The 27,744-nt window shown below is 44.5% G+C and overlaps 1 protein-coding gene across 2 annotated transcripts in view; it reads left to right on the top strand.

The window, feature by feature from the left end:
- The window catches only part of RNF41 (ring finger protein 41), a 65,993-nt gene that overhangs the window by 21,409 nt on the left and 16,840 nt on the right, over nt 1–27,744 (top strand). For both annotated transcript variants that reach the window (XM_044284971.1, XM_044284972.1), the window contains exons 2-3: nt 2,253–2,364; nt 22,948–23,219. In XM_044284971.1, coding sequence (XP_044140906.1) covers nt 2,275–2,364; nt 22,948–23,219 — 362 coding nt within the window. In that variant the 5' untranslated portion in view covers nt 2,253–2,274. The remainder of the gene's footprint in view (nt 1–2,252; nt 2,365–22,947; nt 23,220–27,744) is intronic.

The raw sequence follows: 27,744 nt of genomic DNA, 5'->3' as shown, positions 1-27,744 counted from the left end.
GCCCTGTAAAAAAAAAAAAAATCATTAGACTTGTACCTATAAAACAGTTACCGGAAAATATGGCTCTCAGCCTGAATACCACACAAATATGGTGTATATTGATATCCAGTGGTATTCGCCCATTTAGTGACATCAGTATGGCCAGTAGCAATTTGGTCATTGTCCCTTGTTAGCATATCAAAGGCAGGAAGGGCACATTGTAAAAGCATTTGGACAACATTATCGTGGCCAACTGATTGGGAAGAGATTTGGGTGGTCACAGGGTGGAGTCCATGGTGGGGGCTCGGGCACAGGAACATATAGGTGACATGAAACTTGGGAGTCGCACTCTGTTCCTGGACCAACATCACTTCAGGAGCAAGCTTAGTTATATGTAAGCTTGTATGTATAGAAGTATAATATCCCAGTAGACTTAATATGTGTACATATAGATATTTGTAGTCTGCAATTGTATTACCAGTGGATTATATATGCTATTAGTGCATGAGTCTCTATGTACATGTCCTGGATGTGAGTTGGGTAGAAAAGTAGATCCAGTAGACTGTATATTGGTGGACTCTGAATATACCTTATACATACACATTATTAGCCACATTTACTTAGCATCCAGGGAGGGCAGGAACTGAGGCAGCTGTGTGTGGGGTTGTCCTCTATATACGGTCTTATTTGTAGTGTCTGTATCTTTATGTAGAATGTCCATTGCTTTGTCATATGTGATCAGTAAGAGATGGATAGATAATATATCTCTCTGCGAGAGTTGTATGTTACTCCTGGGGTATATGAAGGACTGGAGGGGTGTATATAATGCACAGAATAACCGGGTTATATGGGCAACAGTCTAGGAATGGAATAGAAGGGATGGAATACGGAGCTATAAATCTCTCTTCCGATACGCGAAATCTCCCTTTATCACTGGCTAACTTGTTGCATGTGTGCTTGGCACTTTAATTGATGGAGCCAGGTGTGATGACACTCTCCCTGCCTGGCCCTGTCAATGAAAGTGGAGGGGGGGCAGCAGTTGCAGAGAGCAGAGCCTCTATAACAGCAACGCCCCCTGTTGCTCCTAGAGGCTAATTTTGCATATATTAAAATATAATTTTTCTCCACAATGCAGGCAGATATGAATATGGGACCTACACAGATGCCTTCAGCTGCCAAGCACACGTGCAACAGGTCAGCCAGCATCATGGGTACAAAACTGCTGACAGATGCCCTTTTTAAAACGGCGTCCCTTGTGTCAGAATGTGAAAAAATATAATTAAAATCCACAATATAATTTTAAAAATGAATGCATAATTGCCACTCCTCTTATGCAATACTCCCAGACAATCCAGAGGGTCTCCCACATTCTGACCCCGGCTGGCAAGTCGTCTTCTGCAAAGCCTGCAGTCTGTTTGCAGCAGTAGTATCGCTGGTCACTATTTGCCATCCCCCCCTCCCCTCTCCAGCAAAAACTTGTGCCAGGAGAGGAAACTACCTGTGAGCAGCTGCTTTCCTACAAGGAACTGTTTGTTCTTCAGGTTACTGCATCTTTCACGTGGCACCTAAAAATAGTCGTTTGTGGTCAGCACATTGCCCTGTGTCAACAGGCATGGGATGAACTTCTATGGGGATGAGTGACTGCAGCAGTGATCATTTATCCCCATGCAGTGTAGATGATTGTTGCATGTAATATAGCTCTCCTGCAGCTCAATGATGGGGAATAAATCATCTGTTTCCGATCATTTTTATGTACATTAATGATGCGTTCAGTGCTGTACCTGCTCAACAGAAAAAAAGTTCAGGGTATGTCCAATGATTGAGACTCCTCACCTAACTTATGGATAAGTGTCTGATCGCTGGTAATCATGGAGCAGCTCACCCTGGCCCAGTAAAGGGCAGTACAGAACAGGTATTACTGTATTGAGCTGCCTCAATGCATGTTCTTCAGGAAATCTGGTGTTTTACCAGTAAATACTTTAAGTGGCTTGACCCTTCAGCCACACAGATGTGCCATAAATCTGGACTCTGTGGCATAGTATGCCGTAGGTGCTATCAATTTACATTATCTTGAGACCATTTTAGTTGAAAATTTCATAAACTAAGGCCACTGTAACTTGACAGACCAGTGCATTGGCAAGCATTCATTTCAGGTACGCCATGTTGCCTGTGCTTAGGATGAAGACCTCAGAGTTTATCCTGATAAGTGTACGGTCTGAGATCTAGTGTATTGAAGGAGTTATCGGTAATTTCTTTATTTTTTTTATCTACAGTGCTTAGTGTCGGTGATGAGCGATGGGGTATGATGTAACACGCTTCCAGGGTGATGTGGACGAAGATCTTATCTGCCCCATCTGCAGTGGGGTTTTGGAGGAGCCAGTTCAAGTAAGTGTTACTTCACCAATTTCATGAAAGGGAAAAGCTTGAGACATCTTGTGGCTTTGCTTCCTAGGCCTACAATCACAGATAAATGAGCACTCCAGTCAGAGCAAGGCCTATTTCACACAAGAGATATGGAAGGAGTCTGGGTCTGTTCAGGGAAAAACTGATGGGTTTTACATTTAAAGGGAACCTGTCATGTGGATATTTGATTATAATCTAACTAATTATATACAATCATTAACTACTAAAAAGTGCCTTAGATGTATTCACTTACTGGTGTCACAGATGGTTACCTCATAATATACACACAAAGATGCCGCATGCTAATGAGCTGATTGGAGTCCGGCGTGATGTCATTGAGTCCAGTGTATATTTAATTCGGAGCAATAGCCACTCCCCTGCCCACCTGCTGCTGGTTCCTATGGAAACAAACTGTCATTCAGCAGCAGGTAGGTGGGGAGAGTCAGGAGCTCATGAATATTCATGACTCATAATTATCAGCTGGAGCTTTTCAATACAAGATGTTGGCAGATTGACTGGATTAATTAAAGAAAGTGACCCAGCATTTTGCTAAGCAAATCAGTCACTTATTTATGCTGCCCTTAGTTAGGACAACATAAAACTGGTGACAGGTTCCCTTTAAGTTTAGTCAGTTTTGTCTACAATTGGGTTTTAATGTGTTTTTCACCCACATGAAGAAAAACTGAATAACACTCAACCTCTCCCAGCACCTATCAGTTACAAAAAGCGCAGTGCAGCCAGATGCCTTCTGTTTTTCACGCAATTCCTATAGGTGCAGGGCTGTGTGAAAAGCACACAAAATAGAACCAGATTTTTTTTATTTTTTTTCTCATGGCAAATGCTGTGGGACTGTCTCTGGAGGCAGACAGAGGCAACTGTTTTTTAGTTTTATGCCTTGGCCACATGAGGAAGGCAATCAGCACCCGTTCCCTAGTTGGGTACCTGTGGTGCTTGAGGGTCTGCTACTTGTCGGGCAGAAGATTCCATGTGGAGACCAGACACTCTGTGAATTCCTCCGGTCACCTGCATGCCCTCTGCCGCAATCTCATAGGTTTGGCTCTAGCGGTGACATTACAGGAAGCCGCCATGCGTTCCAGTGGCTACTTCCGGCGTACGGCCAAACGATGATGTGTGGAGGGGGCAGAGCTGAACAAGGCTGAAGTCTCTCTCTGATCTGAGGTCTGCATGTAAGGGCGACTATGTGGTAGCCTGTCAGCATGTCTGAACTGGGGACTGACTCAGTGGAGAACACTCTGGGGCTGACTCTGTACACATGGAGAGATGCTGGTTATATAATTTAGTTAAGCTAACCCACTTGTTACCTCTTCCTTTATCCTGTATGCATGTAGAGTGATAAAGATGGCGCCCAGAGAGCAAAAACAAATCCTAAACCTAGAAAATGTGTGATTTGTTCTTTAAAATTTACCTGAATCCTGCACAAAGAAACTTCTAACATGGCAAAGTATTTAGTTCCCTGTATTGGAAAAGAACTAGGAGACCTTATCAGACAAGAAATGCATTTGGCCTTAACTGAAAATTCTGTATCCTGGTCCCTCTACATCTGGACGCAGGGATCCTAAAATGGTCCGCTCCTATTTTTCTTCCTCAGATTCAGAACAGGACTCAGATTTAGAGTCTGAGGATTCGGACGATTCCTCTGGGTCTGATACTGAATTACTTTTTTTTTTTTTTTTTTTTTTTTTCTTTCTTCTTCTGAAGATACTAAAGAATTAAAGCAGTTAGAGCGACCATGAACCTCTCGGATGAGGAGGTACAAAGTTCTGTACAGGACGAAATGTTTAGTGGCATTGAACAACGAAAAAAGCTTTTCCGGTTCATAAGAACATGCATGAAATGATTAAATGGGAATGGAAGACTCCTGATAGAAAGTTATTAATTCCCAGGACAATTGAGCGTAGACTCCCTTTCAATGAGGAATACTAAGCACTTTTAACATCCTGTCCTAAGGTAAATATCTCCCTTTCCAAATTGGTTAAAGGTGCTAATGCCCTTCCTTTTGAGAACATGGGGTCCCTAAAAGACCCCATGGATAAAGTACATTTGTGTCTGAATTTTTTTTGCGGAGTCAGCTCCAGCTCTTTAGCCTAATTTGGCTGCTGCATAGGTTGCTAGATCTCTTAAAAGGTGGTTGCAGCAATTGTCTCTTATGAAAGGAAACACTCCCTATGCTTCCTTAAAGGACTCCTTCCCTCTTTTATTGAAGGCAGTAGACTTATTGTCGGACGCGAACGCAGAGTCCGTTAGGATGGCGGCAAGAACTACAGCTTTATTTGTGGTATCTAGAAGGGCTTAGTGGTTAAAATCTTGGATGGGAGGCATCAGCTCAAAAATGAAGGGATGTAGTCTCCTTTTCATGGAAATGTAATGTTTGGTCAGGACCTGGAGAAGACTGACTTAAAAAAATAAATCCTCTCTGGCGGTAACAAATAAAAGGAAATTTCCCTTTTTGGAAGGGTAAAAAGGGAGGTTTCAGTTTAAAAGATCTGATAAAGGTCAAAAAATTTGAAGGGGGAGATGTTTCTCGTTTAACGCCAAGAGCTCTGAAACCTCTAAACAATTATTCCAGACATCAGGTGGGCGGAAGATTAAACTCCTTTGCAAAGGAATGGGAAGAAATTACCTTGACTCCATGGGTTCTAAATATTATTAGACTACGACCTTTATTTTAGTCTTCCTCCACCTATAGATGTGTTCAAGGTAACCCCGATCCAGAAATCATCCTTTCTACAAGAGAAACTGGAGGGGGGCATTTTGGAGCTGTTGACTCTAAAAGCAATTGTAATAAAACAAAACTGGAAATTCCATCTGATAATAAACTTGAAGAGCCTGAACAAATTCATTAGATATGAAATTTTAAAATGGAGTCTATACAATCTGCTAAAAGGAGACTTTCTGGTGGGGAAGGGGGGGCGCCTCATTGCTCTCAACAGTCAAGGTCAATGGTCCAAGGAACCAATCCTTCTATCCTCCCAATTGGAAGGAATTAACCGCATTCTTTCAGGCGGTAAATGCTCCATCTCAAAACATAGAAGGAAAAGACATACAAGTGAGAGCGGACAACACGACAGTAGATGCCTATTTAAACCGACAGGGAGGAACAAGGAGTGTAGCCCTAAATCAAGTGGTGGAAAAGATCTTTTCTTGGGCAGAGATTCATCTGAGGTCCCTGTCTGCAGTACATTTAAAACGTAAAAGCAAACTTTGTAAGCGGGGTTCCCCTAAATTCATCAAAATGGAGTAGCAGATTTTTCTCCAGATAGCGGACAGATGGGGAACTCTAAGTAGACCTGTTCGCGTCAGCAAAGAAGGCAAAGCTAAAGTTTTTCTCCCTTAACTCAATCAACTGAAACGTTGGCCCAAAGATGGATTTATTTTTATTTATTTTTTTTCATCTTGCATATGCATTTCCTCCCTTTTCTGCTGATTTTATTTATTTTTTCCAGGGTTCATAAAAAAAAAAAAAAAAACTCATGTCATCTTGATAGCCCCTTTGCGGCCCCAAAAAATAAATAACATTTAAATATGTATAGGAAGAAGTTTGTGTTTGGATGAAAGACTCTAGGCTGTCGGTCCAGAAAGACACTGAGGAGGGTCAAATTTTATTGCTCCTGTCCCTACCTGGTTGGAGGTGGGTGATCTCTCATGGTATAACCAGTAATTTCCTTTTTATGAATCCTCCACGACGGCAAGTAATTTTAACCACACTGTCTGAATACACCTCAAGGGGTTGGTCCCTTTAACGACTGTTTGTATAGCAACAATAATATAGGCTTTCATTATATTCACCATGCTTTATATTTCATAAGGTATGTACTCTTGTTTGCTAAGTCTATTGTGATGCTCAGACAGAGGTCTTGTCCATAAAATGGCTGTTGATGGAGGTCATGTGACAAGGGTAATCTCCATGTGACATCTCTTCTATTCAAATACACTGCACCAGCACTACTAGGAGTCTAGTGCAGTGTGTTAGGGGAGGCTGAGTAATAAGTCTGATCACATGACCCTACATTAGCGGCCATCTTATAGACAGGACCTTCCAGTGGACAGCACAAAAGACTTGGAAAACAAGTGACATACCTTATTAAAAATCTGTGCCTTTTCCTATATTTCATAAAGGCTATATTAGTGTCATGCAGTCATCTTACAAGCATGTCAATAGTAACCAGAAGGTGGCCAACCCCTTCAAGTAAAGTGAATTTAATATCTGCAATTGAATGTCTCTAGGGCTGACCCCTCCAAAGCTATGATTTTTGTTTGTAAAACATTGGAAGTACCATATTTTTCGCCCTATAAGACTTTATGGGGCGAATGCTGCGGCCATCGGGTGTATCGGATGAGTGAGGAGGGGCTGGGGGCCGGGATCTGGTTCTGTAATGGCAGCGGTGCCCGGTGCAATCGCACTACGTCACGCGCCTGCTCCGCCCACTTTGTGAATGAAGCAGGCGGCGTATGTGCGTGAAGTAGTGAGTCACACTGCGAGCCCCCGTGCCACAGACCACCATTAGTTCAAAAGCACGCCTTTTGGTTCAAATTTCTTTTTTTTTTTTTTTTTTCCTTTTCCTTCTCAAAAACATAGGTGCATCTTATAGGGCAAAAAATACGGTAGTTTTGTTTCCTTTTTTGGTCATTCAGACCTGCCTCAGCTAGTCTCCAAAAATGCCATGCAATCTGACAGCACCACATTGTAGAGCAGGAGGAGCTGAGCAGATTGATATAGTTTAAGGGTAAAAGGTTCAGTAAGACCTGTAACTTTATACATTTATATCTCTACCTTCTGTAAATGCCTATTGGTGCAGGAGGGAGGGGTAATCGGTGATTAATAACATTGTGTGCACACGGAGATAGCTGTCAGTCACAGATAACGCCTCCCTCCTGCACCCATAGCTGTTCACAGGGCTACAGCTATAACTTTAAAAAAAGTTTTACTGAATCTTTTCCAATAAAACCTATCAATCTTCTCTGCTTCTCCTGCTCTAGAACATGCTGCCTGCAGATGATACGGTTTCCCTAATGCCTCCACATTGGCACTGATAGGAGCTTGAGACTGCCTCCCAGGGACAGGAAACAGTGGGAGCCCAAATAAAGACCCCCCCCCTCCTCATTCCCACTCCAGTTGTTTCCTGTCCCTCAGGACTGGTGGAATCCTTGCCAGTGCACTGGCTGGAAGTTGGACGCTTAGTCTAGGATTCTTCCCCTTCTTGGGAGGGCTGAGCAGGGGACAGAGGCGCCGGGTGGAGCATGGGCTCTCCTTCTCTCCTTACCTCGGTGTAAGTACCGGGCTGTTCCTACCCCTGTGTAGAGGGGATTGACGCCATGCGCGTCTTTGCAGGTGGAATCCTCTGGGCAGGAGGATTCCGGAAGCGCGCCACATTGCCCTTTCCTCTGCCAGTACTGGTCGGGCAGACCAGCCAGGGCCGTGGCAAGGAGGAAGAGGAGAGCTCTGAGTTGGTGTGGAGGCGGAGCCAGTGTAAGCAGGGTGCAGAGTTTTAAAATGGCTCTGCGATCCCAGAAATTTGATTGCTGGAGAAATGGGTGCGAGTGATGGTACTCCCTTTTGGGTCTAGTTTTTCTATTGCATGTACTGAGGAGCCAATAGGGTGAAGTCAGAATGCCCCCTAAAAATGACTGTTGCACTAGTATTCCTGCTCAGAGAGGAACCGCAGGTTCAGACATTTGGTGTATGTGCTTGTAAAAAGCCGTTCTGTCCACACTGCACTAAAAGGGTAGTAGCGGAAGAGTCTCCATAATTTGTGGAAAACCTTAGAACCCTTATTAGGGATGAGGTAAATTCGGCAATAGACCAACGTATGGCTCCCACCTCTCCATCTGTCCATGTTTGGGACAGATCCACCATTATTTTTATTTTTTATTTTTTTTGGTAATCGATTTTGATGAAGGAGAACTTTTTTCTGGGGACTCTGATTCCTTTTGGCTGCTCCAATTGTCCCTAATGATCCCTGGAGGATACTGATGTTCTGTTAAAACCAGAATTTCCAAAAGTCCTCTCTCTTCCGCCCCCCCCCCCCCCCCCCCCCCACTTGAAGACAATTGGGGGTCCTTTAGAAACCCATGGGAAAAAAATAAAATAAATGAAGGGCTCCTTAAAATATCTTGGGAGACGGTGTCGGCTATGTTTAGACCTGATATTGCTGCCACCTGCACAGCTAGGTCCCTTTCCATGTGGATTAACCAGCTGGAAAACCATTTAGCAGCCGCTCCTATGGTCTATCCCCATAATCTTCTTTTAGACACTAAACTTTGTTATGGCTAACCAGGATCTGGCGTCTTGACGAAAGTTCTTTCTGCTGTGGTCCCTCCCTAAAAATCTCAGTGCTGGTGTGGAGGCGTTGGGCAAAGATGACACAGAAGGGTCAAGACCTAGACCCGGAGCCCAATGACCCGGACTCTGGTGTTCCTGCTGTAGGTGTGACCAGTAGAGAAACTGTCAGCTCCATATTTCCCCCTAGACATAATGGCTGGTGAGACTGAGGAGTTAGTGACCGGGCAGCAGTTGTCTGATTTGGAGGTATCACGTGACAACTTCAGCTCCAGGACCCCACTCTGGTCCAGGCTAGGGAAAATGGGGTACTGCAGCATGCTGATCAGATATTTCCCCACTTCATGGTCAGCCAAGAACTGTTATACTCGGTTGACAGGCTGTGGGGTGAGGCCTGGGAGCAACTGCTGGTACCCCAGCCTTATCCCCAAACAGTGCTGGTGTTGGCCCATAAACATGTGCTCAGAAGGCACCTAGGCGTCACAAATGCTGGACCGCATCCTGAGGCGGTTTTATTGGCCAGGGGTATACAGTAAGGTTAAACGAAATTGTGAATCATGTCCAGAGTGCCACAGGAGCATGCAATTGGCATATCTACGGAGTCTGCTGGGACCACTACCCATCATCAAGGTCCCGTTTGAAAGGATTGCCATGGACTTGGTAGGTCCATTGGTTAAGTCTGCCCAGTGGCATCAGCATATACTGGTAGTGATGGACTACACTGCCGGTTATCTTGAAGCTATCCCACTACGGCACAGATTGGTGAAGCTCCTAGCTAAGGAGCTGTTACGAAACCAACCTCGTCACTGGGTGGTGAAGCCTGGCTACCAGCCTCTTGCCCCAGGATTATGAGCCCTCATCAGCCAGGCTCCCTTTGTTCACAAAGGACTTTTACTAACGTTTGAACCCCTGGTCTAATTCGTGGCATTTTGGGATATGTTAAATGTCTGTGTACTGTAAAGGGTGGGACATTGTATATTTTGAGTGGTGATGTCTGTCCTATTGTCTCCACGTGTGTATTGGCGATTTCCCTTTGTCCTGAGAGATCATTGAATTGCGCCTCGGTTGTCTCCAGGACAGAAGACATTGTGTATTCTCCTGCCTGTGATACAATTGCATCAACCCATTGTGTGGGCTAATTGTATCACAGGCAGAGGGGAGGATTTTGTGTGGGAGTGTCTGAGTGTATTATACGTGTTTATTGGTGGTTTTTACAAAACCCTGTGTGGTAACCTTGTTAGAAAATGTGTGTAAGTCAATGCTTGTGTGTTCAATAAAGAGTTCCTGTTTTACCCTTAATCATGTTGAGGCTGGTGTTTGGGTAACTGATAGACACTGGGGATTGCTATACGCTGAAGATTTGCTATACTCCCCTGGCTATACTATTAGCTCTTGTAAGAGCTTGTTCCAGTTACTTGTTCCTGCATCGCTCTCTGAAGGAAGAGAGTTTCACCCACTGGAGCATGGAGCCTTGTCGTAGGTCCAGGGTGGGTAGGAGAACCAAGCTTTGGAGGTTCGTGGGGTCTGCAGTGCTTACGGTGTCGAGTGGAGTACTTGGGAAGCGCTAGGAGCATCCATCGACGGAGGTACCCGGTCGGGGTGCCAGGAGATCCGTTACAGGAGCTATTCGCCATGTTTTGCCGACTGGGTCTACCAAAGGAGATCTGTACGCGTCATGGTACCCCTTTCATATCAAGTCGCCAAGGAACTGTGTAAGCTCTTAAACATAAAACAATTATGGTCAGTGGTAGTATCCAATCTTGATTGAAAAAGTTTTCACAGCTTGTGTGACTTGCTTTGCTGAAAACCCGCTCTATGTAGCTGGTATATAGTCTAATAATGCCGCACCTGTGTGGCCGGTAAAGGTGTTTGTATGAACAGTCTTTATAGTGAGGTTTTTTCACAGCCCGTATCTCTGAAACTGTTATTAAACCGTACTTAATGTACCCACATTACTCACTGTTCTGATGCGGTACAATACCCGATCCTCCGTGCTTAGCGTAGCGTCCCACGTGTTACAGCATCGGTGGTCTGGGTTCCGGTCTATTCTTTTTAACTGACGGGCGGATTATTAAGACAGAGTAAGCAGTGATTGAGACGCCGGGGTCAAACGTATTTGGGACCCGATGTAAATTTCGGCGTTGTTTAGTGTCTTTGATTCAAGGCACTTTGCCACTTCACCGCTTATATTCCTTTCTGTCCAATGTGTGGATAAGCGCTTCCGGAAGTTCTGTAGTGGTGCGCAGGTAAATCCGCTGCGGCTTTTTTCCTTTTTGGTTGAGACTTGTTACCAGACGCGTTTCGGAGTTGGCAGTGACTCCTTCCTCAGGACCACTGAGGAAGGAGTCACTGCCAACTCCGAAACGCGTCTGGTAACAAGTCTCAACCAAAAAGGAAAAAAGCCGCAGCGGATTTACCTGCGCACCACTACAGAACTTCCGGAAGCGCTTATCCACACATTGGACAGAAAGGAATATAAGCGGTGAAGTGGCAAAGTGCCTTGAATCAAAGACACTAAACAACGCCGAAATTTACATCGGGTCCCAAATACGTTTGACCCCGGCGTCTCAATCACTGCTTACTCTGTCTTAATAATCCGCCCGTCAGTTAAAAAGAATAGACCGGAACCCAGACCACCGATGCTGTAACACGTGGGACGCTACGCTAAGCACGGAGGATCGGGTATTGTACCGCATCAGAACAGTGAGTAATGTGGGTACATTAAGTACGGTTTAATAACAGTTTCAGAGATACGGGCTGTGAAAAAACCTCACTATAAAGACTGTTCATACAAACACCTTTACCGGCCACACAGGTGCGGCATTATTAGACTATATACCAGCTACATAGAGCGGGTTTTCAGCAAAGCAAGTCACACAAGCTGTGAAAACTTTTTCAATCAAGATTGGATACTACCACTGACCATAGTCAGAACTTTAAACAGAGTCAGTGCGCCTCTATCTTTGTGCATTTGACATCTAACAAGTCTGCACCATTTAATCTAATTTAAATTGTTGCACAGATATTTTAATTTTTATATTTACTTATTGATTTATGTGAAAGTTGAGGATCCTCATTTTATATTTATATACAATCTGTACATATAGTGTGTTTAATAAAATTATTGTTACACATACGTTTTTGGCTGACCTTCCATGTGATTTCTAGGTGCAGGTGTGCCCCTCACGTCATTTTTATTTGTATCTAACTATTCTGAAAGATTGGGGATATCTTTTTTTGGGGGAGCACCCTCGCGTTGTGATTGATAGAGTGAGCCAACCCATCTATTTAAACATAAAACAATTAAGCATGTCGGTATACCATTCACAGTAATGTAAGATGCATATTTGAGTAGGTATCTAAACTGAGAAATCACTGGAGTATTAAACCTACTTTAAAATGTAACTTTTATATAACGATATTGGCTAAAATAATTCCCACATAAACAAATGTTGTTTTAGATAGCTGCAAATAAATCTAGCGAAGTATAGATAGAGTATGCAGTACTCCGGACGAATGATACATGTCGGTATACCATACTCAGACGGGTTAGTAGAAAGGTTTAATAAAACTTTAGAGAGGTGAACAAGGATGGGAGAGACTGGGATGTTACCCTATTTAATGTTTGCAATCCGTGAGGTACCACAGGCTTCTACTGGATTTTCTCCCTTTGAATGGGTCTATGGTCTCTTATTGAGAGACTGGGAGGAGCCCGGTATTTCACTAGGCTCAATCTCGCCAAGGGATACTGGCCAGTACCCCTGACGGACTGTGCTAAAGAGAAAACGGCCTTCATTACTCCTGAGTCTTTCACTATGTTGTGTTACTGTTCGGGCTTCACAGGGCCCCCGCAACATTCCAATGTCTAATGGACATAGTGCTGAAGCCTCACAGGAGATTCGCCTCAGCATATCTGGATATCCTCATCTTCAGCTATGACTGGGAGAGTCACTTGGCCAAAGTACAGGCTGTAGTGAACGCTCTAAGGGCAGCCAGTCTGACCGCAAACCCCAAGAAGTGTGCTGTCGGGATGGAGGAGACATGCTACTTGGGGTATGTGATTGTGCACGGTATAATTAAACCACAGGTCAACAAGGTTGACGCTGTCCAGGGATGGCCTCAACCTGTAAGCACCAAACAGGTCAGAGCATTCCTTGGTATTAAAAGTGGTTTCTAACCCAACATTGCCACAGTATCCGCACACCTGACTGACCTTTGAAAGGAAAAGCATCTGTCATGGTGTGGTGAAATGCACAAGCAGAAAGTGCTTTTCAGGCCTTGAAGAGAAACTGTCAGCTCCATATTTCCCCCTGCCCCCCCCCCCCCCCCCATCCTCATAATACCAAGCTTTAAAGAGGGGCACAGGGAGATGAGCGCGTCCATTGTGGAAGCGGTCATCTGTATCGCCGTCCTCAGGACAGCGATACAGATGCCTGTGCTGCGGCAGGAGGGAGAGGCATGTCCCTTTCCCTTCCTCTGACAGGCTGCCGGCCTAGTGCCTGCAGCCCATCAGTGGCCGGCGCGATGACATCATCGCGCCGCCTGAGCCATACAGCGTGGGACACAGGCCAGAAGAGGCTGCATCGCATCGCTGACATGGAGGGAAGTATGTTGTTGTGTGTGTTTTTTTTTTTTTTTTTTTTTTTTATTATATACAATACTTTTACTGGCGGGGGCTGTTATTACTGGCACAGGGGGGCTCTTATTACTGGGGGCTGTTAATACTGGCACATGATTGGGGGCACTATAGGGGCATCTACTGAGGCCACCAAGAAGGGGTATTTTATATAAGCTCTATGTACAGTACAATTTTATACTGGGACACATTATGGTGGGTACTATGGGGAAGGGGGGAGAGGAGTACTATGGGGTCATCTACGGGGGGCACTAAGGAGGGGTATTTTATACTTGCAAATTATGGGGGCCACTGAGGGCATCTACTGGAGCATTTTATACTGGTACATTATGGGGAGCACCAGGAGGAAGGAGGGTGTGGAGCACTATGGGGTCACTTACTAGGGGCACTATATAGGGGTATTTTATACTGGCACATTATGGGGGCACTATGGGAACTTTAGCTCAACTGGGGACATTACAAGGGGGTATTTTTTGCACTGTCACATTATAAGGAGAATTATTACTACTGGGGGGGGGGGGGCATTATGGTGGGCTTTATTACTCCATGGTATGACCCCCTAGTAGCAGCACCAGCCTCTCCCTGCTCTGCTATCCCTCTGCCCCTTCTCCAAATCCTTATTATGAAATATTTCTCATTAGTATAAAGCACAACATCAGCTCCACCGAGCCCGCGGCCAAAGTGTGGAAGTGGCGTCCGAGATCCCCAAGGGCCGGGCCAAGCCAAGTGACTGTAAGTTTTCATGTGAAATATGTTTGTTATACACTTATAGCCTACACTGTGCCACACAATATACAGTATACCTCTACACTGTGTAGTCTGTTCTATAAGCACCATTGTTTTGTGGCGGCAGACAGAAAATAATCTGAAAGTGCCCCTCCCGAGACCAGGCTCTGGATCCGCCACTGTGTGCAGATGGATGTGTCAGACGTAGGGCTGGGAGCGGTCCTGTCTCAACTGAACAGAGGAACACCCCGTTACCTACCTGAGCAGGAAACTCGCACCGGCCGAGAAATTGTATCGTAGCGAAGGAATGTCTCGCGATAAAGTGGGCCCTAGAGGCGCTATGGTGCTACTTGCTGGTGCAACACTTCCGTCTGATAACGGATCACTCACCCCTCACTTGGATGAGTAGATCCAAAGAGGAATGCCAGAGTCACAAGGTGGTTCATGTCCCTGCAAAATTTTAGTTTCTCAGTGGAGCACAGACCAGGGAGACTGCAAGGCAATGCGGATGCCTTATCCCAGACCCATTGTTTGTTGTCAAGAGTTTGCCCCTAAGGGTCTGAACTGAGGGGGAGGGTATGTGAGAAGGGCATGTTTTGGGAGAACGGCTATCTGCTTTTGAAATGGTTACACTGTGTGTGTGGTAAGCTTTGGGTGCGTCTCCGGGACCTGAGGGGTTAACCCAGACACAGGATAAGCAGGGTTGATGGTCTGTTTTGTCTGTTGGCCATAGCTAACATAGACAGATTTGTAAAATACGGACCTATTCATACCGGAGTGAGGTAGGCAGTGGGATGCTCGCTCCACCCGCACTTCGGTCCTGGGCTTCCATAGCACACAGATGTGGGTCACATGGGTGATCTAGCTGGTGTCTTGAGGTTTCAGTACTATCCGCACCATCCTGGGCAATGCACCAAGGTTAAATCCTTGAAGAATCTGTGGTCCTCTTTCAGACTGCAGCTCCCAACTGTAGTATAAGAAAAGCAATGCAGATCTTTATGCTGTCTGAGATGACCCGCAGTCTTACTCTGCAGAATGAAAAGCTTATGGTACTGGGGCGATGTAGGGGACCTGGAAACCTCATTAGGGACTCTAAGTATTTTTGGTGCTTGGAGATAACGTAGCTAGTGGCTGTAGTTCGAGTCCCACCCTCCATTAGTGTAGCAGACAAACCTATCATTATGGTTGTAAAATCAAGTTACAATGTCAGTGTCATTTCACATTTTTCTCCATGTATGAGACGTATTTGAATGTCTGTAATGGTTTTGCACTTCAAACACCTATTAATTATTTAGTTGCTTGCCTGATGTGTTGAGTGCTTCTGTACAAATGTCACCGCTCTAAGTAGGGCTATGCCAGTGACACTGGCGTGCACAAGAAAGGATGGACAGACTATACTGCCTAAGGCTTGTAGCAGGCCAGCAGATGACTATTGTGGATGAAGATTTTGCGACCAGAAATGTATTAGAGAGCAATGTTTGTACATTCGCTCGTTAATTGTTTGCTACCACGCCTCTGTGTGATCTGTAAGTGAGTAAACTACTCCATATTATAAGAATGGATCTGTTACTGAGGAAGATCAACACTGCCAAGAAACTAACGATTCCTTGTTCGTCAATAAACCACTCATGCGTCTTGCATCTCACGAGGCTAGTTCAGTTTCATTTGCATTAACCAGGTTCGGTACGATGTTTGCCCCATCAAATATATGCGTAAGACTTGTCTGAGCAGATCCTGAAGCAGGCTGAGAGTATTGGACCTTCCCTTCCATAGATCATCCGTCAGGTCATGTAAGAGGCTTATAGCAGTGTGATCAGGGCAGGATAATAAACTTCATGTACACAAGAGCTGCACTTTTAAGAACTGCATAAGAAATGCAGACCTTCTAGGCTTTTGTAAATTTGCCTGCCTATTTTTAGGGAATCTGGAGTTGTTTAGAAAAATTCTAAAAGGAAACTTTGCTGACTGCTGAAATGTTTACTTTTCCATTCCTGACCAGCAGGAAATGGCTTCCCTCTCTGCAGAATTTCCATCTTAAAGGGAACCTGTCACCAGGATTTTGTGTATAGAGCTGAGGACATGGGTTGCTAGATGGCTGCTAGCACATCCGTAATACCCAGTCCCCATAGCTCTGTGTGCTTTTTTTTTTTTTTTGTGTAAAAAAACAAAACAAAACTATTTGATCCATATGCAAATTACCTGAGATGTGTCCTGTATGTGAGAGGAGTTCAACTTGCTCCCCGACATAAGAAAGCCAGAGCGCCGTAATCTCGCAATATGTGAGCTAGTGCATGTGCAGTGTCCTCAGTGTTCCTTCCCTGTGCTGGCATCAGCCTCAGGGAAGGAACTGCGCATGCGTTAGCTCGCGCATCACGAGATTACGACGCTCTGGCTTTGACGTCGGGGAGCAAGGAGATTCGGAGGATGCGGGGCGGTGCTGGGCTCCTTCAAGCTGGACTCCTCTCACATACAGGACACATCTCAGGTTAATTTGCATATGGATCAAATCTGTTTTACACAATAAAAGCGCACAGATCTGTGGGGACTGGGTATTGTGCTAGCGGCCATCTAGCAACCCATGTCCTCAGCTCTATACACAAAATCCTGGTGACAGGTTCCCTTTAACCCTACAATATGTGAGGAGACCAGTTGCTGGAGTTTTGAGAGAAGAATCTTGTCTGATGTAAGATTCTAGCAGCTTAACAGTCCTGGGTCTTTACCAGATTTTTCGACTCTTGATGTGCCAATGTTTTCTATTGGTTAAGGCAAGGCTCGACAAATCCCAGGTCCCTATGGCGGTCGGGAATTTTGTCCTGGTGCCTGGGTATTTGCCCTCACATGGCTGCCCCCAGAAGGAGTTACCCAGGGGCAGAGAGCGGGGTGGCATCGAGGGAGCGGAGGAGGTAGGTAGGACTCAGTGGGTCCACATCATGTGGGCGTTCCTTCTCCCTGCGCTGCGATTTGACAGTGCAACAGCCAGGGAGAAGGAACGCCCAGGAGAGAAGCTGATGTCTCCTCCCCATTGCTCCGATAGTAATTAGCATATGGAGCAGGTGACAGTAATGGGGCACGGCGGGCGAACTGAGCGGCGCCCAGGAATAAGTGCAGGGACATCTCTGGGCACCGCTCTGTGTAGCTTGCTACTTAAAGTCTGGACCCATATAACACAATACAGGAGGCAGGTGCCGGCAGCAGAATCGTATAGCCAGCACCCTGCCTCTGACAGGGAGCTGTGATCAGCGGCAGTTAACCTGAGGGGTTAACTGCCGCTGATCTGCTGCCAGTACCCACCTCCTGTATTAAGGGTTAATTCTCATTGGTACAGTGCGCCTGCACCTCTCAACCCCCCCCAGTATTAAAATCATTTGTGGCAGTGGCCACAGGGTCCCCCTCCGCTCCTCATTGTCAGTTGTGATCAGAGCCCCAGCAGTGTAATCCTGGGGCTCCGATCAGTTACCATGGCAGCCAGGACGCTTCTGAAGCCCTGGCTGCCATAGTCGGCTCCCTGCTGCCCTGTGCACAAAGCACAGGGCAGCAGGGAGAGTGAAGTCCTATTCACCATAATAGAGCTCTCAGGGTGAATAGGACAAGGGATTAAAAAATCCCAGGTTCTGGCCCCTAAGGGGGGGAAATGGTTATTAAATAAAGTGTAAAAAATAAAAGAAAGCTTAAAGGGAGCATGCGTGCGGACTGCCCGCAGGTGACGTGCGCACCTCCCTTCCTGCTGCCGAGCTTCAGCCAGCACCTCGATGGAATAGAGGCCGCCTTAGGTGCCCCGCTGCTCCACTGTTCAGCCGCTTTGCCGCCTGGTGTCCCGTCTCTGCCTGCCGCTTTGATATCCTGAGGTCGAGGGGGTGAGATGTGACTGGCTGCCTTCGGAGCCTGTGTGGTGTGGAGTGCTGCTATTGTAACTCGCTAGCGCTGGGAGGACTTGCGCAGCATTTAATTTCTTCTTTCCCCTTGAGCTGGAAGTCGGTATAGAGGTGAGATGTATAGCTGCCAGGCCTCAGCGGACCGTGAGTGGAGTCTTGTGGGTTTGGGATGTCCATGTTAACCGGCCCCAAGAGCGGCTGACGGGGGGGCTTACAGTGAAGTGATGGGAACTAAACTAACGTGTATAAATTGTATAATATAACTGGATTGTTATGGACATACAGAGATAGTCGGGAAGTACTGAAACTTGATAACTGCTGTGAGAACTAACCCAACTAATTGAGAGCTGCCATACAAAACGCATGTTTGCTAACTTTTGGAGAGTGGGGACATTTGGGACCGCCCAATGGGCTAAGTATATTAATTGGAGCGCAGTCGTGTTAGTTATACTGAGCTGTTGTAACCCCAGCTGTGTTAATCATGCTGATCGTTTATGTTATGAACTAACCCATCTAATTTATTGTTGGTCCTATAACTGTAATTGGTCTCGTTGGTTGTGAAAGCACCAGGGTTGGATCAATTGTAGTAGTTGACTGGATGTCCATTTAACGGGGTTTACCATTCAGTTGGATCGTGAGTTCAGCTGAGTGGTCTGCACCTGTGGGCGGCTTGAACTAGCCCAAATAATTGCTAATTGGAATTTGAGTTTAACCACACTAATGATACTACATGGACTGTGAGCAGGGATTGTTTGGGATATGTACATAATTTCACTTTGTGTTGGTAACTTATTGACCCTCATGTGACCGGTGGTTAAATAATTGAAATAACTGAAGAGTATCCTCCTTTAATGGAGTATATTTAATGGTTAACTGTATGAAATTGGTGGATGAGTTGCAGAGGAATAAAAACGGCGAGCTGGGGAAAATTGGCCTAACTGTATTAACCTGACTAACACCATTGTTTGCCAGGTTACTTTACTTTAAGTATTTATTGGGGGGTTGGGAGGTTTTCTCCTGCAGTGTTGGCCGTCTTTTCTTGTTCAGAGTAGGCCTAAATGCAGAATCTAGAGATGGCCAGACAGGGGATGGGGAAAAGGGGGAGGGGGCAACTGGAGTTAAACTCCTCAATTTCCCCAATGTTAAAAGTAGAAAAGTATAAGCAACTATCATTGACTAATGGGCGTGGACAGATTAGTCCCTCTAGGAAAAGAAAAATGATACGCTCCAGGAACCTGAGGGGGAATCCTTTAGTTCGGCAGAGAATGTTAATTTGAAAACACCTGGGGAGGATTTCTGGTATGGGGAGAGAGGTAGTAAACGGTTGAAAGAGGTGGAAGAAAAGAACCCTAATAAAGGGGAGCAGATGCCTAGTCTGCAAGATTTATTTCAAGAAATAAAGAACTGTAGTTTGGCAATAAAAAAAATCTCGGCGCAGGCGCACGGAGGGAGTGCTGAGAAGGCTCGCCTCTTTATCTCAGAGCGCCTGCGCCGAATCAACACAGGCGCGCGATGTTTGAAATGCTGACTGGGCCGGCTGGAGGAGGAGATCGCGGCTGGCACTGTCAATCAACAAAAGGAGGGGGCGGTTTTCTGCGGCTGCTACCAGCAAGTAGACGCCCTACTTGCTGGTAGACAGGTAATTAGCTCATCTTAAAAGTATGTTTTTTGCTAAATCTACTGAACGAAAATTATTAATAACGTATGGCAATATTCATTTTTTATTTTATTTTTTCCCTTCTCCTCCCTCTGTTACTCCGTGTCATCTGTGCCCCACGTGCCCCCCCCCCCCCCCCCCCGATTGGCAATTAATAAACTAGGCAATGGGTAGCCAATACCAATTGGTTTTCTATGAGAATAATCTCATGGAATATTAGGGGGTTGAGTAGGGGTGTAAAGAGGGCCGCAGTGTTTGATGCAATACAAAGGTCTCTCCCCGCTATAGTCTGTTTACAGGAGACACATTTGACAAGCGAGACTATGGGAGGGGTGAGTAGACCTTGGATCCAATGTTCCGTCTATTCCTCATATGCAAGAGGGGTGAGTATACTAATACATCGAGATATAGACATTAAAATAGTAAGAACTGAGATAGTTAAAGAAGGTTGTTATGTCACTATGGATTGTATATTAGAAGGGAAAGCGTGGGTAATAGTAAAGGTTAATATACCGCCATCCTTTAAAACAGGTTTTACTTTTAATTCACAACTTTGCCCTTAATGCAGGGGATAAATCACTTTTGGTAATGGGAGACTTTAACAACGTAATGGATGGTGAATTAGATGGATGTAGATTAGGGAATATACACGGGAAATGTACGGGATCTAAATTAAAAAGTATCGCAGAAGAATTTGGATGGATCGATATTTGGAGGGTAATGCACCCAAGGCTAAAGAAATATTCATGTTTTTCTAAAACGCACAGGAGTTTATCGCGGATTGATTTAGTTTTCACTAACAATAAGGGTTCACTGGATATTGAACGGGTTAGGTATGGACAATGTGGGATTTCAGATCATAACCCGATGGCTAGAGGGGGGAAAAGAGGGATGAATTTAAATATAGCTTGGATAAATATAATGGGTATACATGATTAAGATTTTGAAAGAGATTAGGGAATATTTTGATATAAATCAGGGTTCAGCAGAAATTAATGGTTTGGAACACTGCAAAGGCTTTCATTAGAGGGATTATCATAAAATATACAGTAATTTATAAGAAAGGCATAAGGAGGAAAATACTGGAATTAGAACAATAAGGGGTGAGGTATGAGAAAAAGTTAGACCCCACAGAGCAAAATGTATAAAGAATGGATAGATAAAGCAACTAAAATGGAAGATTAATAGTTTTTGCTAGCAGAACAGCAAAAAGAAAACTGTCAGGGATAACTATCTATGCACATATACCTGGTAAAAAGCTAGCCAAGTTAGTTTTACTTAAGGAATATTTTGAGAATATATACAGTAGTAAGATAAAAGAAAACATGAAGCAAATACAGCAGTTCCTGGATAAAACAATTGCCCCCTTAACATTGGAACAAAGGGAAGTTTTGGAACGCCCCCTTGACCCTACAGAAGTGGATAAAATATTATCAAGCTAATATTAACTAAAAACAAGACCCCAGGTATAGATGGCATTCAATTTGAAATTTTATGCTCAATATAGAGAAATACCGATCCCAAAATTGCTCAAAATGTGGACTGCCTCGAGGGAGTTGGGGAGATTGCCTGACTCCTTGAGGGAAGCCCTAATTACACTTGGGCTACTTTCACACTAGCGTTCGGGGCTCCGCTTGTGAGTTCCGTTTTGAAGGCTCTCACAAGCGGCCCCGAACGGATCCGTACTGCCCTAATGCATTCTGAGTGGATGCGGATCCGCTCAGAATGCATCAGGTGTCCGCTCCGCTCAGCAGGCGGACACCTGAACGCTGCTTGCGTAATCATGAGCATCCAATATTGACTGTGTAGGCCTTGTCCCTTGCACACATGGGATTCCCCAGATTTTCTGAATCTTGATATTTATAGTATGTACTACAGATGGTGTTTGCAATTGCATATTGAACATTTGTCAGAATTTTAAGTTTTCTTCAGATTGGTGAACCTCTGCCCTTTGTTTCTAAGAGACCCTGCCTCTCGAACATGCTTTTTCTTTTATACTCGGTCAAGTGATTTTGTAGCAGATTGCTCCTCCAGCTGTTTTATACTGGTACTACTTTCATCCTTTTTGTTTCCTCTGTCCCTATCTTTTTCAGATGTGTTGCTGTCATAAAGTTCTGAATGAGTCCGTCCCATTTCTTTGTACAACCTAGGTGTGTCTTATGGTCCAGTGTGTCTTACAGTTTCTAGATATCCTATTTTTCCACTCTAACACTGTACACAAAGCAACATGTATTTAACTTAAAATTTGAGCTCTGTCCTAATCAGAAAATGGATAACTGGCAGCGCTCACCTGCGTTGATTGCTATAGAAGCACGGACTCTGCCGTGCAAATACTCTAAGGGTGAAGTCCAGCTTCTTGAAATCCTTTTTATTTCATGCAGTAAAGTCCTCCAGTTGCAAGATCGGGTATACAATCTACATGTTTCGGACCACACAATCTGACCCTGTCCTAGTTGGCTAAATGTTTTTATTTATTTTAACTATTAAATAAAATTTCATGATATAGTACTTTTTTTGGTGCCTTTCCCTTTTTTCCCCCCATTGTGGGAAATGTTATTCTTATGTTTGCAGTATGTAGCAGAAAAAATGGCATTTAAATCAGTTAATTATTAAATCTATGCATTGACAGAACAGCCTTGCTCAGGGAACTACTAAAAGTTCACTAAAAGTGCACTAATAAAAGTAATCGGCTTAAAAGGGCCGACTAAGTCTACTTTCACATTCGCGTTTTTCCTTTCCGTTTGAGAGCCCTGAACGGATCTCGCAAAAGCGGTCCAAAAAGGATCAGTTTTGCCCTAAGGCATTCTGAATGGAAAAGGATCCGCTCAGAATGTGTCAGTTTGCCACCGTTCCGTCTCCATTCTGTTTGCAGCGTTTTGGTGTCCGTCTGACTAAACTGAGCCAAACGGATCAGTTCTGACACACAATTTAAGTCAATGGGGACGGATCCGTTTTCTATGACACAATCTGGCACAATAGAGAACTGATCCGTCCTCCATAGACTTTCAATGATGCTCAAGGCGGATCCATCTTGGCTATGTTAAAGATAATGCAGACGGTTGTATTATCTGAACGGATCCGTCTGCAGATGAATAACTGATCCGCACCAAACGCGAGTGTGAAAGTAGCCTTAATTATATAGGTTGTAGATATAAAGTATTTAAACGGTATATGATCAATATATGAAAGCCTAAATATTGTTCGTATTGGAACTAGTGACTCCCTACTGTGAAAGAAGGGAGCGCTCATCCTGGATCACTTCTGTCAGTATCAGTGATTGTCTGCCGGTTATAAACGTTTTAAGTTTCAACTTTTTTGTAGACTAGCATTTATGGCAAATATATTGGTTTTCATTTTGACTTCTTTTCCTTCTCAGGCTCCTCATTGTGAGCACGCCTTCTGCAATGCCTGCATCACACAGTGGTTCTCTCAACAGCAGACCTGTCCTGTGGACCGCAGCGTTGTTACAGTAGCACATCTACGCCCAGTCCCCCGCATCATGCGGAATATGCTCTCAAAGCTCCAGATCACATGTGACAACGCTGTTTTTGGCTGTACCACCATTGTGCGACTGGACAACCTCATGTCTCACCTCAACGACTGTGAACATAATCCAAAGCGACCAGTGACATGTGAGCAGGGATGTGGGTGAGTTTCTATACTTCTTCTTGCAGGAAAAAAAAGTGCTAATTTAAAGGGAATCTCAGCAGTTTTGATGACGCTAAACTGCTTACAGGGCTGGGTAAGTCATCAGGAGTAGTGAGAATGAGCCTTTATTCTGTTCCTTAAAGGTGTATTCTGGATGGTTGCTACAGCTGTCACTCGAAGCAGAAGGTGGGGGCTGTGAAGCAGCTCAATGCGGAGAGCACTTCAGTGAAGCACCGCCTCCAGTGCACTTAAGGAGCAGAATTTGATAGAATAAAAGTTCATATTTGCATTTTCCCTGATGAAAGAACCTTCACAAAAGGTATGTTTGTCCTCCTCTACCCAGCCCCTTCCTTGTGCCGCCAGCAGTCTAGCATGGTCAAATCTGCTGACCCCTTTTAAAGTACAAATTTACCTTTTTATTGTGGGTGGATATATTGTCATAAGCATTCACACTGTGTAACAACCTTCAGTTGTATGAAACCTGCAGCTATAAAAATCTTGGCTTCTGAATGGCAAATGTGCTCTAATGGGAATGTGTCCAAGAAGCTTCTGTCTACACGATATGGCTCTTTAGACTTTCCCATAAAATGGACATGCCAATCTGTCACATAATAGTGCATATCTATGGTATTTAAGTAAGGGTATGTTCATCCAGCAGATGCCAGAAACCAGTCCATCGGTCAGGCTGGTATACCTTTTTTTTTTTTTTTTTTTTTTTTTTTTTTTTTTTTTTTTTTTTTTTTTTTCCCCCCCCAATTGCATATGAAATAGCTTGGTTAACAAATTCATGCATACATAGAAGCCTCACCAATCCCACTGATGCAGACATCCGATGAAAGGCTCAAGTGCAGTATGAGCAGAGATTAAGTGGGAGTAGTATAATTGTACAATTCCTGTTCCTAATCTTTTCAGGCATACATAAAACAGAGACCACTCATGCAATTTCACTGTAGGTTATTTTTCATTCAGTCCATGAAGTCCCAGGCCTTGTCTACCGATTGAGGATGAAGTTGTCAAAAGGATAGTATTGTGAATCCCAGGCAAAACGTGCTCACTATTGCTTTGTGTCTGGTGCCCAAAGTGTATGCCTGAATCCCACAGTTCCTTTTGTCTCATAGAGAAGAGGGGAGAAAAAAACCCATTTAATTCCCTCCTTGATTCCAATGCAACAACCATGTATGGCTTTTGAAAATGAGGGACAGATCAAGAATGTCTGAACTCGGTGTAGTCACGTTAAAATTGGAAAATCCCTCCTGAAAGTCCCCCCCTTTTTTTTTTTTTTTTTGTAAATTAATACTTCTGAAGTTACTATTGTCGACGTACAACTTGGGGGTTAATTGCTTTTTTAACCTCTGTGACATAACAAATTTTAGGATCAATTCAAGGAGTCACCACAGGCATTTGTACAGTTCTACCCACTCGTTAAATTCTGTGGCACCACCACTGCTGCAAGGAATAAATTCAATAACCAAACCTAACTTGTAGGCACTGATCAACCTGTAGCATTTGTCTCTCCACGGACGACCAACCAGCCTATACGCTAAGATCTCTTCAGACTAAAGCGCAAGCTTTAGTTTTAGCGTGTAGTCAGGAGTGTTGCTGCTGCCGGCTGGGGCATACTCTCGGTGAAGCATTTGCCACGATACTGCTCACCACCATACCTAGAGAGGGAGTACACTGCAAGCCAGAGGAACCGTGATATAAGGTACTGAACAGATCTGTGTATAGGCTGATTGTAGACTGCATTACTCTAGGTGGTTGTCTAAGGCCCCTTTCACACGGGCGAGTTTTCAGTGCGGGTGCGATCCGTGCGGCGAACGTATGGCACCCGCACTAAATCCTGACCCATTCATTTCTATGGGGCTGTGCACATGAGCGATGTTTTTAACGCATCACTTGTGCGTTCAGTTGAAATCGCAGCATGCTCTATATTTTCCGATTTTGACGTGACGCAGGCCCCATAGAAGTGAATGGGGTGTGTGAAAATCGGATGGCATCCGCAAGCAAGTACGGATGCCGTGCGATTTGCACGCATGGTTGCTAGGAGACCATCGGGATGGAGACCCGATCATTATTATTTTCCCTTATAACATGGTTATAAGGGAAAATAATAGCATTCTGAATACAGAATGCATAGTAAACCAGCGCTAGAGGGGTTAAAAAAAATAAAATAAAATTTAACTCACCTTAGTCCACTTGCTCGCGAAGCTGGCATCTCCTTGTGTCTCCGCTGCTGATGAACAGGACCTGGGGTGAGCTACTCCATTAAATAGAGCTTAAGGACCTTCGATGACGTCACTCCGGTCATCACATGATCTTTTACCATGGTGAATCACCATGGTAAAAGATCATGTGACGTACCATGTGATGACCGGAGTGACGTCATCGAAGGTCCTTAACCTGTATTTAATGGAGCAGCTCACCCCAGCTCCTGTTCATCAGCAGCGGAGACACAAGGAGATGCCGGGCTTCGCGAGCAAGTGGACTAAGGTGAGTTAAATTTTTTATTTATTTTTTTTAACCCCTCTAGCGCTGGTTTACTATGCATTCTGTATTCAGAATGCTATTTTCCCTTATAACCATGTTATAAGGGAAAATAATACAATCTTCAGAACATCAATCCCAAGCCCGAACTTCTATGAAGAAGTTCGGGTTTGGGTACCAAACATGCGCGATTTTTCTCACGCGAGTGCAACGCATGACAATGTTTTGCACTTGCGCAGAAAAAATCGCGCATTTTCCCGCAACGCACCCGGCTCTTATCCGGGCAAAAAAAATGACGCCCGTGTGAAAGAGGCCTAAGGGAGAGACGGATGCTACATTTTGTGCTGTGCCTATAAGTTATGTTTAACTAATTTCGGCCTTTAAAAAGGGTTTTCAAGATTTTATTCTCTGGATAGATCAGTATCTGATCATTTGGAGGCCTGACACTTGGGACCCCCTCCGATCGGCTGTTTGAGAAGGCAGCGGCAGTAGCACCGTGGCCTTCTCCAGCTTTTCCTAAGCCATGTGATGACATGTTCATCGGTCACATGGCCTAGGAGCTGTTCAACCAAATAGAATTGAATGAGACTGAGCTGCGATACCGCAATCTACGGCATTGTGCTTGGTGAGCACAGAGAAAGCCGCAGCACTCACAGGAGTAACAGTGCCTTCTCAAACTGTGCTGTCAGATCCCCACTGATCAGAAGCTGATGACCTATCCAGAGGATTGGTAATCAGTGTTAAGTCTCAGAAAACCCTTTTAAAGGGAACCTGTCATCAACTTTGTGCTGCCCATACTAACAGCAGCATTAAATAGACAGGTGAGTTGATTTAAACAGTCTGTCATTTATACTATAAAAGTAAGTGGTTGCAGGGAACCAACATCACAATCATTGCAGACTGGGCCTGGAAAAGAGTCCCAGCCACCTGAGAAGAGTCATGGTTATTCATGAATTCCTGCCCACCTGACAGTATTCTACCTAGTTTTCTCCCTTTCTCTCTAGGAGAGAACTGCCAATCAGCAGATGGGTGAGAGCAGGAGATTAGGAATAACCATGACTCTTAAGGCCTGTGCTGCAATAATGGAGTCTTGTTTTCAGCAACCACTTACTATTAGCTGATGAGTGACACACCGCGAGATCAAAATTTCTGTCACTAATTTATGCTGCCCTCAGGTTCCCTTTAACCCCTTAAGGACGCCCTAAGTTTAAATTGCGGCGCAGCGGGGGTTAATCGCAACAGGATGTCCACTGAAATCATTCAGCGGGCATCCTGTTACAATGTGTGTGGGGGCAGCAGACCTGCAGTTTGCAACTTTTAACTTATCCGGCAGCTGCTGCCGGCAGTGCCATCGGGTCCCCATGCGGCTGTAGGGGGGGGACCCGATGGCATGGAAGGCAGCATGATGTCTAAGGAAGGCATCGCGCTGCCTTCCGGTGACGAGCCTGTGAGATCCAGCCCCCTGGATCTCACAGGCAGGAAGCTGTATGAGTAATACACAGTGTATTACTCATACAGCCAATGCATTCCAATACAGAAGTATTGGAATGCATTGTAAAGGGGATTAGACCCCCAAAAGTTGAAATCCCATAGTGGGGCAAAAAAAAAAATAAAGTTGAAAAAATAGTTTCCCCCCCAAAAAGATTAAGTTTCAAGTAAAAAATAAACAAACGTATTTTTCCCCAAATAAAGTAAAAAAAAAAATATTGGTAAATAGGAAAAAAGTATGCATATTGGGTATCGCCACGTCGTAATCGACCGGCTCTATAAACATATCACATGACCTAACCCCTCAGATTAAAACCGTAAAAAATAAAAACTGTGCTAAATAAACCATTGTTTTTGTCACCTTACATCATAAAAAGTACAACAGCAAGCGATCAAAAAGGCGTTTGCCCACCAAAACCGTCATCTCATCCCACAAAAAATGAGCCCCTACCTGAGACAATCGCCCAAAAAAGAAAAAAACTATGGCTTAGAATATTCTAGACCCTAAAACATCATTTTATTTTTATTTTATTTTTTTTGTTAAAGAAATATT

This window comes from Bufo gargarizans, chromosome 3 (assembly GCF_014858855.1).
Source record: "Bufo gargarizans isolate SCDJY-AF-19 chromosome 3, ASM1485885v1, whole genome shotgun sequence".
NCBI lineage: Eukaryota > Metazoa > Chordata > Amphibia > Anura > Bufonidae > Bufo > Bufo gargarizans.
This window is presented reverse-complemented; position numbering and strand designations above follow the sequence as displayed.